The sequence below is a fragment of the Dioscorea cayenensis genome, chromosome 2 (assembly GCF_009730915.1).
Source record: "Dioscorea cayenensis subsp. rotundata cultivar TDr96_F1 chromosome 2, TDr96_F1_v2_PseudoChromosome.rev07_lg8_w22 25.fasta, whole genome shotgun sequence".
NCBI classification, from domain to species: Eukaryota; Viridiplantae; Streptophyta; class Magnoliopsida; order Dioscoreales; family Dioscoreaceae; genus Dioscorea; species Dioscorea cayenensis.
Window position 1 is genome coordinate 17,892,208 of NC_052472.1, and position 17,513 is coordinate 17,909,720.

At 35.5% G+C, this 17,513-nt stretch overlaps 3 protein-coding genes across 3 annotated transcripts; 1 reads left to right on the top strand and 2 right to left on the bottom strand.

The window, feature by feature from the left end:
* Positions 1-386: 386 nt before the first annotated feature.
* On the top strand, positions 387-6,735 carry LOC120273582 (protein NRT1/ PTR FAMILY 8.2-like). The gene is made up of 4 exons (XM_039280239.1): positions 387-564; positions 1,447-1,664; positions 2,428-2,987; positions 5,853-6,735. Exons 1-4 carry the CDS (start codon positions 387-389, stop codon positions 6,682-6,684), a joined length of 1,788 nt encoding a protein of 595 aa, XP_039136173.1. The 3' UTR covers positions 6,685-6,735.
* Positions 6,736-7,511: 776 nt separating this feature from the next.
* LOC120270295 (inosine triphosphate pyrophosphatase) lies at positions 7,512-11,164 on the bottom strand. The gene is made up of 8 exons (XM_039277313.1): positions 10,978-11,164; positions 9,830-9,894; positions 9,681-9,744; positions 9,586-9,595; positions 9,329-9,360; positions 9,116-9,228; positions 7,852-7,928; positions 7,512-7,775 (listed from the first exon to the last, which is right to left on the bottom strand). Exons 1-8 carry the CDS (start codon positions 11,135-11,137, stop codon positions 7,655-7,657), a joined length of 642 nt encoding a protein of 213 aa, XP_039133247.1. The 5' UTR covers positions 11,138-11,164; the 3' UTR covers positions 7,512-7,654.
* Positions 11,165-11,766: 602 nt separating this feature from the next.
* On the bottom strand, positions 11,767-15,324 carry LOC120278705 (receptor-like protein kinase 2). The gene is given in 5 exon segments (XM_039285437.1): positions 11,767-12,398; positions 12,400-12,506; positions 12,596-14,429; positions 14,431-14,595; positions 14,597-15,324. Coding segments are annotated over 5 exon segments (2,685 nt in total). The 5' UTR covers positions 14,753-15,324; the 3' UTR covers positions 11,767-11,975.
* Between the last annotated feature and the right edge of the window lie 2,189 nt (positions 15,325-17,513).

The following is a 17,513-nucleotide window of genomic DNA, read 5'->3' on the forward strand; positions in this document are numbered from 1 at the left end:
TAAGAAAAAAAACAAACAAAACAAACAAAATAACCAATACAAAACAAAACTCTTTAATTTCTTCAGTCGTCTTGGGTCTCCCTTCGTCATTCCAACATCTTCATACCTTCTTCCATAAAAAAAATTAAATAATAATGATGATGATAATAATAATAAATAATAATAATAATACACTTATACACTCACAAATATAATAATATTGTATGGGAATTAATGACATTTGTTAAAAAAGAGTCTCCTAACAAATGACAACATAATAGACTTGATCAAAGGCGGTTTTCTAAATATAGTTTATGAGTAAAAACAATAGCTATAAGACATGAAATGCAAGAGCTATCATACAGTACTAATCTTTAGATACTATTCTTTGAAACTAGAATAGGGTGATGAGATGGATCGAGATACAATTGGGTGGTGAGAGTAAGCTGGGTGGCTTGTTTAAGAGGGTTTTCTACTCTATGACACCGCCGGAGAATTTGGTCACCAATGGCTCTGTGGATATTTATGGACGTACTGCTGATAAATCAACTACTGGAGGATGGAAAGCCTCAAAATTCATTATTGGTTTGTATTAATTTATTTTTCACAATATTTATAAGTATGTGTTTACTATTTATTTTAAAAATAGTTGAGTTATAGTTGATTCGCTAAAGTAGAAATTTAAGGTGAATTCTTCTTGTGATAAAATGTTTTCAACTTATTATTAAAATATATTCAATATTTTTGTATATTAAGAATTTAGGAAAAAAAAGTTCAGTTACAAAAAACTAGAAAACTATATATTGTTCAATCTATTTTTTAGTATAAAGCTTAAATAACTTTTCAATTCTGAAAAGAAACAGCTATTAATCTAATTATGTTTTTATCATTTTCAAAAGTTTTTATGAATTTTATACAATAATTTATTCATCATTGTATTTGAAAAGCTTATTCTAAAGCATAATAAAAGCAAATAGTAAACATTTAGGTCATTTAAGCAAGTAGTTTAGAAATTTAATCTTTTCGTACACCTAAAAAAATAAAAATAATAAAAAAATATTCAGAGAGGTTTAACTAAGAGTACTTTTTCTTGAAGTAATCTTGTCTAATTCCAAATCAAGTTATTCTCTAGTTTTTGGCTCTTAAAAATTTAATAGTCCAAAAATAAAAATAACATAATAATAATAATAATTATTATTATTATTATTATTGAAAAGAAAATTTGAGAATATTTAAAAATGTAAATCAAATCACTACCCCTCTCCAATTGAGAAAATAGTATTTTGTCTTTCTCTCGAAAAATCACATATTGAAAGAGATTTATTTCTTTATAATTCTCTCATTAAGTTATTCCAAAAAACCAGTGGATCAAAAATTAACAATAATTAAAAGCTTGAATCAAATTGAAAACAAGAACACAACATTTGAGCAGTGTTAATTTATAATATAGATATATTGTTTATGCAGTGAATGAGGTGGCGGAGAGGATGGCGTTCTATGCCATAGCAGTGAACATGGTGGCGTACCTAGTGAGGGAGATGCACCAATCTTTGCCTGATGCGGCCACCCATGTAAACAATTGGATCGGTGCAGCCTTCATGCTCACCATCCTTGGGGCCTTTCTTGCTAATGCTTATCTCGGAAGATACCTCAACATTGTTATTTTTACTCTCATTTACTCTCTTGTAAGTACTCTTTATTATTATTATTATTATTATTATTATTATTATTATTATTATTATTTTGAAAATAAACATGTGGTTTTCTAATTTTGCGAAATAAAAACAAAAGATTTTTTTTTCATTTTTAAACTTTATAACATCTGTAGCTAGTAAAAAAATTTGTTAACAATATTAATTGTTTTTTATTTGACAGGGTGAAATATTCAATTCGCTTAAAAACTTATCACGTAGCATGAAAAAAAACATAATTTTTTTTTTTGTGATTGTAAGTTTTTTTAGTAAAATTTTAGAAGTGATTAATAGAAATTAAAAAAAAGCATATCATTAACAGTGTTACTGTTAATTTTTTTATTTGATAGGAGTAAAATCATTAATCCATTAAAAATTTATTAAGTGGCATTTCAAGTTTTTGTAATTTCAAGTTTTTTAGTGAAATTTTGAGAGCACTAATAGAAATAAAAATATTATATAAGCCAACTTTCAAATAAAATTACAATTTTTTCTTTACTAAATAAAGAAAATTAACACTATTAATTTTTTTAATAGATAAAAAATCATATAGTTTAAAATCAAAAAAAATTTCGGTTCTTCTCTTCTTTCAAGATCAATTAAGCCACCGTGACTGACTGATGTACTTCTGAAACCATTTGTTCTTTACTTCATTTGTGGCTTATAGACTTTGTTAAAAAAACTTGAAAGCCGCAAGTGTTATGATTGGTTGAAGCTTCCTCACCATTCATAACTCCGTTAATTCAAACTTTAATAGGGAATGATCATGCTAACTCTCTCGGCGGCCATAGACAACCTCCGGCCACCGCCATGTGCCGGAAAACAATGTCCACAAGCAACAGCAAAACAAACAACATTTCTCTACACCTCACTAGCCCTGATTGCACTGGGCACCGGCGGCATCAAGCCATGCGTGTCCTCCTTCGGGGCCGACCAGTTCGATGAAGCCGATGAAAAAGAAGCTCAAAAGAAGTACTCATTCTTTAACTGGTTCTTCTTTGCCATCAACATGGGAATGCTCATGGGAATCACATTGATGGTTTACGTGGAAGTGAAGATGGGTTGGGTTTGGGGGTTTGGTGTGCCGATGGTGTCGACGGTAACGTCGGTGTTGGTGCTGGTCTCCGGAGCTCCGGTGTATAGGTACCAGAAGGCGACGGGGAGTGCATTGACTAGGTTTGTGCAGGTGGTGGTGGCTGCATGGAGGAATCATTGGAAGGGAGTTAGGGTTGTGAGGGTGGAGGAGTTGTATGAAGTTAAGACTAGGGAGTCTGTTATTGTTGGTGCTCGAAAATTAGGACATACATCTCAATACAGGTATGTGTTGTCTACTTCTTCTCTTCCATTTATATTAATTAATTTTTATTTTTGGAATTTTTATTTTATAATTATTTGTTGTTTTTAAGGATTTTATAAGCTTTAATTTTTTTTCCCCAGTTTTACCCTTATGTTTGTATAGGGAATGTGGGTGTATTCCATGTTTTGAAACCCGGGTTGACCAGTCTAGTTCAACCCGGTTGAACTAGACTCGGCCAAAAAACCGGGCCGGGTTAGGGTACAGTGTTGACCCGGTTGACCCAACCGAGTACCCGGTGAACCGGCCTACTCGGCCCGATCGAACTAAGTCATCCCAATTATATTATTATATGTTTAAAATTAAAACTTTAAATAGTAATTATGTAAGTATACGGGAGTTATGTATAAAATTTGCTTCAAAATCAAAACTCAATACATATTCCTAAGTTTTATTATTTATTAGATTGTATTGTGAAACTTAAAAGCTTATATTGCATTACTTTTTATTTATTACTAAGCATTCTCCCTAGCTTCGCATTTAAAATTTTGTGAAGAGTTTTGAGGGAATATAATATATAAAATAATATAATTAAACAACTTCTGCCATGAAAACTATTGTATATTTTGGATTTTAAAAGTCTTATGGACATTTATTGCATAAATAATTAGGCGTAATTAATATTTTCCAATTATTAATATAGTAAGTAATATAAATAAAAATTTAAATGTTATAAAAAATTTAAAATTGTTTCTTGAAACGCTTTCTGAGTATATTATACATTTACTTTAATAGTATGTATAGATTATGTTATATTTTGTTTGAATTCGTATTTAAGGTATTAAATTAATATGGGAAAATTATTTTTTAGTCCCTGAAAGTTTCAAAACATCCCAGACAGACCCTCTGACATTTGAATTTACCAGACAGTCCCTCCTTTTTTTGACAGTTTACTTTTCAATTCTGACAGTTTACTTTTCAATTAATGCAGCTTACTCCGTTAATTTATTCTATTTTACAACATGTACTTCCCGCTTAAAATATATAGTTTCCATTTAACATAGTGTGTTTTTGTTTAAACACATAAGTTTTTCACTTAATATATAGCACATTTGCGTTTAAAATTTGACTTTTCCGCTTAAAATTATGGGTTTCTGCTTAAAATTTGGTGTTTTCGCTTAACCACATAAGTTTTCACTTAACATATAGCACATTTACGTTTAAAATTTGACTTTTTCGCTTAAAATTATGAGTTTTCGCTTAAAATTTGTTGTTTTCGCTTAAAAACTGAGAGCCAACCCGGTTAACATCTGTTACCTTTATGTCAACATCAATCACCTTTATGTCAGACAGGTCTGAAAAATAACCAGTCAGAAAAAGGAAGGACATTTTGGGAATACTCAAAGTCATGGGGTTTTTTTGTGAATACCTGAACTTTGGAGGGATTTTTTGTTCATTTCCAGAATTAATATTTACAAATTATAAGAAAAATTATTTATTTGTTAAACTTTTCTATTGTTTTTTAAAATTTTGAGTACCTTTTAATATATTGTTTTCTATTTATATATAATTAAATTTATAAAAATATATATTATATTTATGACCGGGTCAACCCTGTTCGACTCTGGTTCGACCACTGACCCATGACCCAAAAGCCTTTTCTGGTCAGACCCCCTGATCAGGTTTCAAAATATTGAGTGTATTAATGAGAGTTAATAATTCTAATAAAGGTAATAGTGTCATCTTATCATTATTTTTTAAAAAATTTTAAGAGTTTTAATGTCGCTTTTAATTCATGTTAAGCTGAAATGTAATTGGTGATATAGACCGAAGGGAATTTATATATGTACTTTAAAATTTTTAGTTTAATTATTAACGTTAAACGAAATAATGTAGAACAAAATTTAATATTTGAATCACCAGCGAGTGAACGAATAGTAGTGTCATTGTTACTTATATGAAAAATTGAGGGTTTGATTTCTTTCTACCATATGTGGTTAAGATAGTGTGTATGTGGATGTGGTGCGTTGTCCGCATTGTTAAAATAAAAAAATAATAATAGCCAATGACCTTCGGATCTATTTGTACACGGGTCACCGATAGAACTCTCACCGAGTGGTGAGAGTTCGATTCTTGGCTGAAGGCACATTTCTGAGAATTGTGAATAGTGGTTGTGTATGGGTGGTTTCAGCACCCACGTGAGCGTGGCCCCATCCCCACTTGTTCCACCGAGGCTTGTACACATCCCTGGGTCTCTAGTGGGTTCGCCCCGCTCCTCTTCCCAAAAAAAATAATAATAATAAAAAATAAAAATAATTTATGTGGAATAGATTGAAGCAAAAGAAATAAAAATATGAATGACTATTAATATATATATATATATATATATAATCCATTCATGTGTTTTGTGGATTTTTGAGTAAAGTTTTGATGTGTATAGATTAAGGTTGAGGGATTGCTAAAATGAATAAAAATAAATAAGTTAACCTGTTAATATTCCACGAACACTCTTGTATGTTGTATCTTGTACAAATATAATTTATTCAAATAATAGTATTAGAAAATATAAAAGTTATTTCAATCTAATAATAATATTAAACACCAACTCTCTGTATTAGGACACTAGTGGAATTTTGGTGCTGAGGTTTTTTTAATATATTAAAATATCAAATATATTTTCTCAAATTCCCAATTAACTTCAAGTGCGTATATACATATAATCACTTAGATCAATTTTTTAAATATTTTGTGGCCATTAATATGACTTAAAAATAAACTAAATATCATTTGTGGACGTTTGTTGTGATCATTAATTCAAACATTAATATATTATTTTGATATACATGCTTAATTATGTTTTAACACAAAAAAATAATTTTTCTTCCAAGTTTCTTGGACAAGGCAGCAGTTATAACAGGCCTTCATGACCCACAAAACACAAGCAATTGGAGACTATGCACAGTAACACAAGTAGAAGAACTCAAGTCCTTCATTAGAGTCCTCCCAATCTGGGCTTCAACCATTGCTCTCTCCATCTCCTTCGCTCAACTCTCCACCTTCTTCATCACCCAGTCCACCACCATGGACCGAAAACTCGGCAATCACTTCCTTATCCCCCCGGGAAGTGTCACCGTCTTCGCCGCCCTCAACGGCCTTCTCCTCGTTCCTCTCTACGAATCCATTGTAGTCCCCATTCTCCGCGGCATCACAGGCCACCGCCGTGGCATCACTTCACTCCAACGCATCGGTGTCGGCCTCTTCATCTCCATCTTTGCTATGGCTTCTGCTGCCATCATAGAAAGCAAAAGACAACATAATCACAACTCGTTAGAAATGACTGTTTTCTGGTTACTGCCTCAGTTTTTCCTCATGGGTTCGGCTGAGGTATTTACTTATGTAGGTCAGCTGGAGTTTTTCTATGATGAGGCAACTGATGGAACAAGGAGTTTAAGTAGTGCAATGTTTTTGAGTGAAATTGGGATTGGGAGTTGGTTGAGCACTGCACTGGTGAAGATCATTGAGAAAGTGACAGGAGGAGTGGAAAAGGGGTGGTTGAGGAATAGTCTTAATGAGAGCAGGCTTGATAAGTTTTACTGTGTTTTATGTGCTATTAATGCTGTTAATTTTGTGGGTTATGTGTTTGTTGCAATGGTTTATAGAGGGAGGGACGAGTCCCATGCAAATGATGCAAAGGTGGTGGATGGAGGGAGTGTTGTTTGACGTGGGTGTGATGAAGAAGAGTTGGAGACTAAGTGGGATAACTGAGAAAAGGTGGTGGTTAATTTGTTTGGATTGTTTGGTTGTGTTGTTTAGAATAATGTAATGTAATGTAATGTAATGTAATGTTTTGATTGTGGTTTGTAAATGGAGATTAATAACATTTGTTTGAATTATAATTGTTAGATTTTATATTTTTGGTACTAGTGGGCCCTATATGGGCTCTATATGGGCTTAGGGGCCTTACACCAAAAAGTCTTAAGACTTAATGGCTCAACCTCTATACCTATATATATACCCATTACACTTCTATTACACAACCGATGTGGTACTATATTTTCAGCACCCTCCCTCAAGTTCAACTCGGTCGAACTTGCACAGACTTGTACACAAGAGGTCTGTTTACATGGACTTGTACACTACTTGTGTCTCAGAGGTCCTACACACATGGAGGTCATACACACATGGACTTGTACCACATCGGTGGCTCCACTATATTTCTCTGATACTATGTTAGATTTTATATTTTTGGTACTAGTGGGTCCTATATTGGCTCCATATGGGCTTAGAGGCCTTACACCAAAAAGTCTTAAGACTTAGTGGCTCAACCTCTATACCTATATATAAACCCATTACACTTTCTATTACACAACCGATGTGGTACTATATTTCCAATAATAATGTTTGATTGTTTGGGTATTAATAAAATTGGAATAAAAATTTAGATAAATTTGTTTAAAAAATACTTGTTTTTGAGTCTCAATACTTCAGTCTGATTCTCACTGTCAAAAGTCAAAACATAAAAGAAATGAATCAAAAGAATACTCAAATTTGGCATTTAAGAGTGAAGCACCAACTGTTATAAATATCTCACTTTTCATCAAAGTACAAGGCAAAATCATTTTCAATATCTTTTGCTAACTAAACACAATTTTTTTCCCTAACACTTGGAAAGTTTAATCAAGAGTGATCATCAAACAGATTTATCTGTTTGGAAAACATAGTCAGCTGAGGCAAAATGGGCTTTCACCATGGTAAGAGCTTTGGAACGATGCGATATCTTGTTCTTCTCCTCCTTCGGCATCTCCGCATAACTAAACAAGAGATGAAAACAAGTAATGTCATGCGAGAAAAAAATTGGAGACGATGAGTATTTAAAAAAGGTCTCACGTTAGCTCATATCCATCTGGTTGAAAGATTGGATCCCATCCAAAGTCGGGCGGTCCCCTCGCAGGAACTATTTTTCCCTGGCCGAAAATCCCAAGTAAGAAAATGTGATCAATGCAGTAATTTTGTAGGGATTTTTATTGAATAATCGGTTATTTCATGTTGTTATAGAATGAATATCATTTTTACAATTGGCATAAGAATAATGATATCTCATTCTGTTGAAGCCAAAGGCTTTCGTGTGAGAATGTAATGAGTTCTAAGTTTTCAAAAGAAAATAAGTTTGCTAAATGGCATCTTTTTCTTTTTCTTTTTTGAAGCAAGGATTCTTACAATGAACAAGGATCTTACATAGTAACATTCCTAGACAATAATGCCCGGCACAGCTTAATTTAGGTGTTTTAATGTACACATTTGGCCGTTCTCTGGGGCTGAGTGCGCTATCACCATAGCAGGTGCCTTTAGTTTCAATGATATGAAAATACAGATTTGTGTGCGTGCGTGTGTTAATTTTTTTGTATTAGGGTGGATGTACAGGGAGGGATAAGAAATGAAAGCCGAGTTCTAAAATGGGATAAGGAGACCAGACTCATCAATTTGGTAAGATGAACTTCATCCTCTACAGGAGATGAGGCTCATCCCGACTACTTTTATGTTTGTTTTTAAACACACTACTAGGAATGGTCAAATCCCAATCCACTAAATCTGCTCATAGAAAGAAAGCTAATTTGATTTCTTTTCCTAGGTTTTAATTCCTCAATCGTAGACTATCACGATTAATTAAACAAACAGCTAAGAACGACTGAAGTAGATTATCAGATGGCCACGACCGTAAGCTACATGGGAAAAAAGAATTCCATAAAACCATAGCAAAATACTCTGCCATTTCCTGTCCTATTGTATATGAAAACGTTGCCATCAATACAATGAAGATAGAATGGTTTTTGGCTGATAATACAATCTTATGGTTCCATGAGAAAGAAATTTAATACGTCCTAAAAACATTATAAGCATATTTTATTTTTACACAGTCTAAACCAGAAATTAGTAACTAATGTGACTCAAACAGATCTGCACTAAAACACAAAGAAACTAGAATCCACAGAATGTCAGTCATAAGAACAGATGATATTATTAAGAGGTTTGATTTCACTATGAAAGCTGTAATGAACTAAATTCAATACTATCATTGCCACAGCATTAGAAAGATGAATGAATATCTGCATCAGGACTGAGAAGAAAACAAATAGCAGGATGCATGGTTTACCTGTGTTTTCCCTATAAAAGTAATTGGTTCTACTCTTGGACCAAGAGCAAGAGAAAATATACACATAGCATATGCTGATTTGTCTTCATAAGCTTTGAGCAAATTATTCAGCCCTGTAACAAGGATTAAGGATTCAAATATGTACAACATTAGAAGGTAAGAAAAAGAATCAAGACTAAAAAGGCATATAAAGTACAGCATTGATTTTCTAACCTTCATGCCCAGTCTTCTGGAGAAACCATTTTCTGGGAAGAGCAACATTCAACAAGAGCACAAGAAAATAAAAGGTTAAGTATTATCAGCATTCTTTTTTCTCTAATAATCAGGTTAGCATGAACAGAAACAAAGATAAAAACCAGATGTATATAAAGCACAAGGAAAAGATAAATAAGAGAAACGGTTTGCACAATATTACAGTACTCTTGACAGATGCTTGATATGGATGAAAAGGCCAAGGGTGAAAGACTTACATGTAAGGGCCTGCAAACAATAAAATTTTAATTATGTCTTCATTGTCAATACAATAGAGTACATATAAAAATAATCAAGGACTAGGAATAAAAACCTGGAAGGCCATTAAGTGCATTAAAGCACAAGCAAGTGTCTTCAACAAGAACTGGACCATCTATCTGGCAAAATATAACAAAGACTGGAATTTATGCTTCAGAAGGAATAAATTTATCCTTCTTTCCATGAGAGCATCTTGTAATCTACCTGAAGAGCAGCCATACGAGCCTTCTCTTTCGATATCTCTTCAGGTTCACCTTGTAACTCTGGTACTGGATTATGGACACAAACATAATGTTAAAACTGATAGTGTAAGAGACAACCAAGTGTAATTATGATTAATGATATGATTTAGAATCTCATGCTAATTTCCAGAACATTATATGCCTAATTAATTCCATTAATCGAACAAAATCCATTATTAATTAATTGAATAGACTGAAGAAAGGATTCAATTCTAACTATATTATAGAATCGGACATCAATAACAAAAAAACAGACACAGGCTTATGATGCATAAATCTTCAGAATGGTAAAAACAAAAGTGACCATTGTAATTTGCATTAGGTACCCAATTCACTTTGATTTTTAGCTCCATTCTCTATGTATAATCGATTAAGATTGTTATTTAAGAGCAGTCGACATACGATGTGTCTCTCACATAATATTTACGAACATTCAGAATGCTATGATTAAGGCTTATAGCAAACACTTGATTTGCAGTGAGTCAAGAAGGCACTTCTCTAATTTCAGACAGCCGCCCAACAAAGATGGAAATACAAAAAAAGACAAATAGAACCAAGAGATTCAACAAAGAAAGAAAACAAAGTTTAATTCTCCCACAAGGCATATCCCCCAAAAACTCTGGAATATAATCAATTGTAATTAAGTCAAGCCAGATAGTGCCAAATGTTAAGTAAGAAAACTAAAAATAGCTCCAAGGCATCATATTTGTGTCCATTATACTAATACTGTAACATCAACTCTATCTCCATCATTTTATGATTATACCCTGATACTGCAACTTCTTAAAATAAATTATGAACAAAGAGCAAACAATCCCGTTAAAAACGTCATCTTTTTGGTAAGTGATTGTCACAGAACCAAAAACAACTCCTAAATTCTCATACTTTCATCCACCAAACCCAACAAACAAATACTACCAATAATTCTCACAAAAACCAATGCCTCAGCTCAAATCTACTCATACAGTGACTCAGACAGCATGCTGGCAAACTAAAAACCATAAAACAACAACAACAACAACAACAACAACAACAAAAAAACCCTAAAAACATGCTCATATGAAACTAGAATCATGAAAAACATCACAGAAATAATGAGGAGAGGATTACGATCGAGTTTGAGGGATTGGAAGGGGATGGAGTTCCCAAGAATGGCTTTCACTTCCTCGAGTTTCTTGGCGTTGCCGGTGACGAAGGTGAAGGGGCGCAAGAGCAAACGCGACGCCATCTCGCTCGTTCCCGGAGACGGGGAGCTCGCCCCGGCCGCCATGGATTGGAAGGGGATGGAGTTCCCAAAGATGGTCTTTATACCACCATGGAAATTGGAATTTTATAATTAGCACCCTCAAAACTTTCTTATTTTCGATGAGTCTAAAATAAATTTCCTACAATATAAAATATTAAAATCTAAATTGGGTTCTTAAAAATTATATTTATTATAAAAAAAAAATTAATAATGAATATTTTCTCTCTTACTACTAAACTATGCGGTTCAAATAGTTAGCATGAATTAACTCCCAAATATGTGATAAGTATTGTCAAGAGATTTCCACAAATCAAAAATTAAACGTCTAATCTATGCACGTTAGCATGAATTAACTCCCAAATATGTGATAAATATTGTCAAGAGATTTCCACAAATCAAAAATTAAACGTCTAATCTATGCACTCTCACCGGGTGATGTGAGTTCTGGACTCACCGTTTTATTTCAACTTATACCGATTTATTTATTTCTAATGCAATTTGGGTGATTTACTTAACCCAAACAAAATAAAAGGAACATAATAACATATTGGGCATTTGATAGCTTATTAAGAAGAAAAAAAAACAAAGGGAACCCCAAATAGGCGCATTCAAACACGAATCAATTCAATTCAATGCAAACAGATATACATCCTTGATCTTATTCAGACATGTACTACAATCTCATACTATTCAGCTCTCACATCCTAAACTAACAATACCAAGTTGCAAGAACTAGAACAAACCATTCTCCTGATTTCCTTCTTTACATCTCACCATCACTTCATTGGCAATAGCTCTAAAATCCTAAAGCTCCACAACAAAACTACAAAACATCAAACAACAACAATCTTTCTTAACACATTTAACCAGAATTGAATCCGAAAGGTAATTTTGCCTTTGACGAAGAAGAGTAAACACTAGTAGCAGAAAAACTCATATCCTTGCTCTTGTTACTCTTGCTCTGTTGAGATAACAATGCACTGGAAGTCGAAGCTGTCGGTACTGTTTTTTCAGCATTGTTCACCACCGGCGATGATCCGGCTTTAACAAGTACATCAACTTTCGCGTATTCCTCTCTCTCATGTCTAATTTCCTTGAGCATTGCCGCAACATCTTTCATCGTCGGCCTTTCATCCGGCATTGGGTTAACACAAAGAAGTGCGACGCCGAGAGCTTGCAACATTTCTTCGACTTCGGTCGCTGGTCTTCCTCTTAAACTCAAATCAAGCACCTCTTGATTATTACCTCTTTTCCTTCTCACCCAATCCACCACATGCAATCCATCTAGGTATCGTTGGATCGATCGGTTGTTTCCCAGTGAGTACTTCAAGCACAACCACTCCATAACTATACACATCGCTCTTCTCTGTAATCTTCATCATGTATCCGTATTCTGCAACAAAAAAACAAAACAAACATGTATTAGAACTTATTCTATCAGTTTAAGTTTTCGGGGTGAACCATATAAAAATTTCTGCTAACCGGGAGCGATGTAGCCATAAGAACCGGCGACAGTGTTAGAAGACCGGCCGAACTCCCCGTCCTCAACAAGCTTAGCAAGACCGAAATCAGCGATATAAGGCTCGAAATCAAGGCCAATAAGAATGTTATTAGCCTTGATATCTCTATGAACAATGGGAGGAACACAATCATGATGGAGATAAGCCAAACCCTGAGCTGCCCCTAATATGATTTGGTACCTCAAATCCCACTCCAAAGAGAAGCCATTCCTCTCATGCAACAACGCTCCAAGACTCCCATTCGCCATGTAATCATACATCAAAAGCCTTGTGTTTTTGTTCCAACAACACCCCAAGAACCTCACAATGTTCTTGTGCCGAATCGATCCAAGAGTTCTCACCTCTGCAGAAAACGAGTCCCTTACTTTGTAGTTGTCATTGTTGTTGTTGTTATTGTTATCTTTCATAGAAACGGTTGCCATCGGCCACAACTTCTTCACGGCAATCACATCACCGTTATCAGTATTAACTCTGTAGACAACACCAGAACATCCTTTTCCGATCACATTCGCATCAACAAGGCTTCGAACAATTTGCTCAACAGAAAAGTTCAGCTTCTGAAACGGCGTGAATTGCCACGGCCACGATAATTCTCCGACCATCTCAGCATCATCTTCATCTCCACCATTTCTTCTCCCCATCCTCCTTGCTCTTACAATTCCTAACATGCCTAAAACCAATGCAACAGTAACAGTAATCAGCAATGAAATGGCAAGCTTAATTCTGTGCAATCTTCTAGTCTCAACATCCGATGAAATCACCGGCTTGCCGTCTCCGTCCAAGTTCACAAAGCAAACATCGCCACCGTGTGTGCAAAGGCCCTGGTTTCCGGCGAGGTCTGAGGCTGAGAGCTGCCGGAAAAGCTTGGTGTCAGGGAGGTAACCAGTGAAGTTGTTGTTTGATACATTGAGTGTCACAAGATTCTCAATTCCGGCGAGTGGAGTGAGACTGCCGGAAAGCTGGTTATGGGAGAGGTCAAGAACAGAGAGCTTGCTCAATTGTGACATCTTCTCCGGTATTGCTCCGGTGAGCATGTTTCTACTTAAATTGAGAGCAATGTCAAGGCCTTCAATGTCACAGAGCTTGGATGGGATTTCACCGGAGAGGTTGTTATCACTGAGGTCAAGAAGTTCAAGGCTGGAGCAATCTCCCAGAGTCTCTGGTATCTTACCGGAGAACGCATTGCCGGCGAGCAAGAGCTTGCTTATTGTGACTAGCTTTCCGAAGCTCGCCGGGATTTCGCCGGTTAAACTGTTGAGTGAGAAGTCGAGTATTTGGAGCCGGGGAATGGAAGAGAGAGATGAAGGCAATGAGCCAGTGAGAGTGTTGTTTGCCAAGTTTATCATTTGGAGCTGAGAACAGTTGCCGATTTCCTCCGGGACTTCGCCGGAGAGCCGGTTTCCGGAGAGGTCAAGAAAGTCGATGCTCGTTAGACTCCCAATCTCTCTTGGGATTGCTCCGGTTATACGGTTGTTACCGAGCCGGAGACGGACAAGAGCTTGGCAACCACCGAGCTCCATCGGAATAACGCCGGAGATATCATTGGATAAGAGAAGAAGCTTGGTTAAGTTTGGTAAGAGAAAGATGGCCGGAGGAACAGCTCCGGTGAGGTGATTGTGAGACAAATCAATAGCTTGGAGAGCAGAGAGGTTGGCAAGAGTTGGTGGGATTGAACCTTCAAGCTGGTTTTGCCACGCAAATAGAACATTGAGCGCCGGAAGCCGGCCAAGCTCCGGCGGGATAAGACCGGAGATTTGGTTAGTGTCAAGCTGAAGCTGGCTCAACCCGGTGATGTTTCGCCAGAGACGGTGGGATTGAACCGGAGACATTGTTATCACTAAGCATGAGCTCTTGGAGGTTCACAAGAGAGCCAAGACTTGCCGGAATCTCGCCGGAGATGGAATTTATAGACAAGTCCATCATCTGAAGAGAAGAAAGGTTGCCGAACGAGTCAGGGATAGGGACCGGAGATGGAGTTTTGCCAGAGAAGCATGCGTTGGAGATTAAAGAGACGGCCGAGTGAGGAAGGGAGAGGACCGGAGAGAGAGTTCTCGTAGAGAAAGAGGTTGGTGAGAGAGGTGCAGTTGCCGAGCTCCGGCGGGATAGGGCCGGAAAGCATGGCGGTGTAGATAGAGATAGTTTGGAGCTTCTTGAGATTGCCGAGAGAGGCCGGAATCTGGCCGGAGATCTTGGTTTCAGCAAGACCGAGAACGGTGAGCTTGGAGAGGTTTGAGAAGCTGGCCGGAATAGGGCCGGAGAGGTCACGGTTGCCGCCGGCACGGAGAGACTCTAGGTTTGGTAACTGGCTGAGAGATTCAGGGAGCTCGCCGGAGAGGTGGTTGTCGTAGAGGAGAAGGTGGCGGAGAGAGGACAAAGCGGCGATGTCGGTGGGGATTGGGCCGGAGAGGGAGTTGGAAGAGAGGTCAAGGAGGGAGAGGGAAGAGAGGGAGGAGATGGATGAGGGGATTTGGCCGGAGAGGTTGGCGCCGGCGACGGTGAAGGAGGTGAGAGAAGGGAGGGAGAGAAAGAGAGAAGGTGGTAGTGACGTGGCAAGCGGGATGGAGACGATGGTGATTGAATTAACGGCTGAGATTGAGTTGCATGAGATGTACGTCCAGTTGCATGGGGATTGATCGGAAGGGTTCCAAGTGGAAAACAAGGAAGTGGGGGAAGTGGTGTTGATCCATGAGTAAAGAGCAATGACTTCCTGGTTTTTGGAAAGAGGAAGTGGGGAAGTGAAGGGAAGTGAGAGGAGGAAGTGAGAGAGGAGGAGGAAAGGGAAGTGAAGGAAGTGTTGGTGGAGGTGGTGGTGTTTGGACCTCGGCATCATCAATGGCTGCAAAACCAAAACAAGGGGAGGGTTTTCTCTCTCTTTATCTCTATGTGGTTTTAAATGGAGGTTTTGGTAGGGTTTTTGTATGTTTTGATTGTGTGGATCTGTGCAATTCTCTAGGGGGGTGGTAAAATGGAAGTGGAGTTACTGGTGGAAGTGGGTTGCTTTTGGTTTTGTTGGAAGTGAGAATGTGGCTTAGATGGCTTTGTGTTGGGCTTTGAAATGGCTTGATTTATTTTATGGAAGTGTGTGTAAGTGAGTGTGTAACTTGTTCAAGTGTTTGCATGTAGGGAGGGAAAAGTTTGATGGTAATGGGGGGAATGCAAGTGAAGTGATGTCATTAAAATCTCTCATGGTTTCTCATATTTTTATTTTTATTTTTTAAATAGATGACAAACTGACATCGTTATTCGTTTCCGAGAAAAATCATAGATAGTACCAATGTAAAATATAATAATAAATTCATAAAAATGTATGTTTTTATTTTATGTGAGTTTTAAAATTGGACTTCAATTTTTTTTTTAAAACGAAGATTTTAAAAAAAAATTAGTGCTAATAAAGTAAAAAATTGTTGCTTGTTATATAGCTAGTTTACTTAAGCTTTTGAGTATGTATTAATTTGAAAATTATTTTTTTATTTTTATTTTTTTAAAGTATAGGTAAGTTATGTTTGGAAGGAAAACATTAATTTTTGTTAAAGGCTAGTTTTTATTGTGAAAGTAATTTTAAATATTCATTATTAAAAAAAAGAAGTTATTGGTGCTTTGGGGTAAATATTATAGTGTATTTGATTGTAGAAATTCAGTATGAAGCTAAATACTTTATAAATCAACTTGCTAGTAAATTATCGGAGAAAAAAAATTAATATATAGTTATTTACTTTATAATTAATACATTGTGTTAAACTTTTTTTTTTCTATATTGACTAATAGTTTCTTAAGTCATAACAACTGTGTAATTACAAATATATTATATAATAGATTATGGTAATTAACTGACTGTGTAAAAATTTATATAATGTAAGTGATATATAAATTTGAAAATTTTTTAATAAAGTAAATAAATTGTAGATTTATTATAAAGTTAAAAAACTGATACATACAAACAAATTTACATATCTGAATACATTCACTCGCAATAGATATTGACCTAAGAAAAAAAATATTAAATAAATTAATAGATGTAAATCCCGTAAAAATGATTGCCATAAGTGGAATATCCGTAATGAAAGACACTGCAAGTAATAAGATATATCAGTCAATTAACCAATTTTAAATTTTGATATTGTTGTTTCAAATGGAACGATGTTATTTGCATCGAGAAAATTTATGCTTCATTGATTATGGAAGCAAAATCCCAAATTTGATCCTTTTCGTGTTCATGATTACTTGAAATCATATTATTAAAATTTTAATAAAAAGGATATATCAACGAGAGAATATTGTAGCTAAAAATATGGTTATTTCTGTTTGACCATATATTCTAAAAACTTGGTCTTCAAGCAAATCTCAGATGCATCTATGGTTAGCCTTTAGGTTGTTCTTCCATTAGATACACACCTGCATTACGGTGAAGGGATACTTGGTAGGTTAAAAATGTTCCATAAAGTTCCAAAATACCGAAATATTTGAAAGTCCCATACTTATTTTTTGCAGTGAGACCAACGTCATTGGACTACAAACCCTTTTGGCTTTTTTAATGTTTTACCAATTCCACGGAAACTTCAACTAAAATTAGAAGTATTCATCAATTTTTTTTTATTTTAAAAAAATATCCCAACTTCATCTTTACTCAGGTAAGTTTTCATTAATGACCACAAATATTTCATTATTATAATGTTGTAGCCACAAAATTTTTTTTTTTTGTAACGTTGTGGTCACAAAACTAATTTCCGGTCGCATGATGGCCACAATGGCATATTTTGGAATTATTTTCAGTGAAGTTGATGAGATATGTTTTTCGGAATATCGGGATATTAAACTTATCATTGATTTCATTTTCTTATTAGATCGTACATATTAAGCTAATCGAGATGTAAATTAGGAGG

Excerpts from the sequence above, each read along its gene's own strand:
- LOC120270295 (XM_039277313.1), bottom strand. The coding sequence starts at position 11,137 with ATGGCGGCCGGGGCGAGCTCCCCGTCTCCGGGAACGAGCGAGATGGCG. Across the intron at positions 9,745-9,829 it reads CTCGTATGGCTGCTCTTCAG|ATAGATGGTCCAGTTCTTGT; the intron begins GTAGATTACAAG and ends ATATTTTGCCAG. Across the intron at positions 9,229-9,328 it reads CCAGAAGACTGGGCATGAAG|GGCTGAATAATTTGCTCAAA; the intron begins GTTAGAAAATCA and ends TCCTTGTTACAG.
- LOC120273582 (XM_039280239.1), top strand. The coding sequence starts at position 387 with ATGAGATGGATCGAGATACAATTGGGTGGTGAGAGTAAGCTGGGTGGC. Across the intron at positions 565-1,446 it reads AGCCTCAAAATTCATTATTG|TGAATGAGGTGGCGGAGAGG; the intron begins GTTTGTATTAAT and ends TTGTTTATGCAG. Across the intron at positions 2,988-5,852 it reads GGACATACATCTCAATACAG|TTTCTTGGACAAGGCAGCAG; the intron begins GTATGTGTTGTC and ends TTTTCTTCCAAG.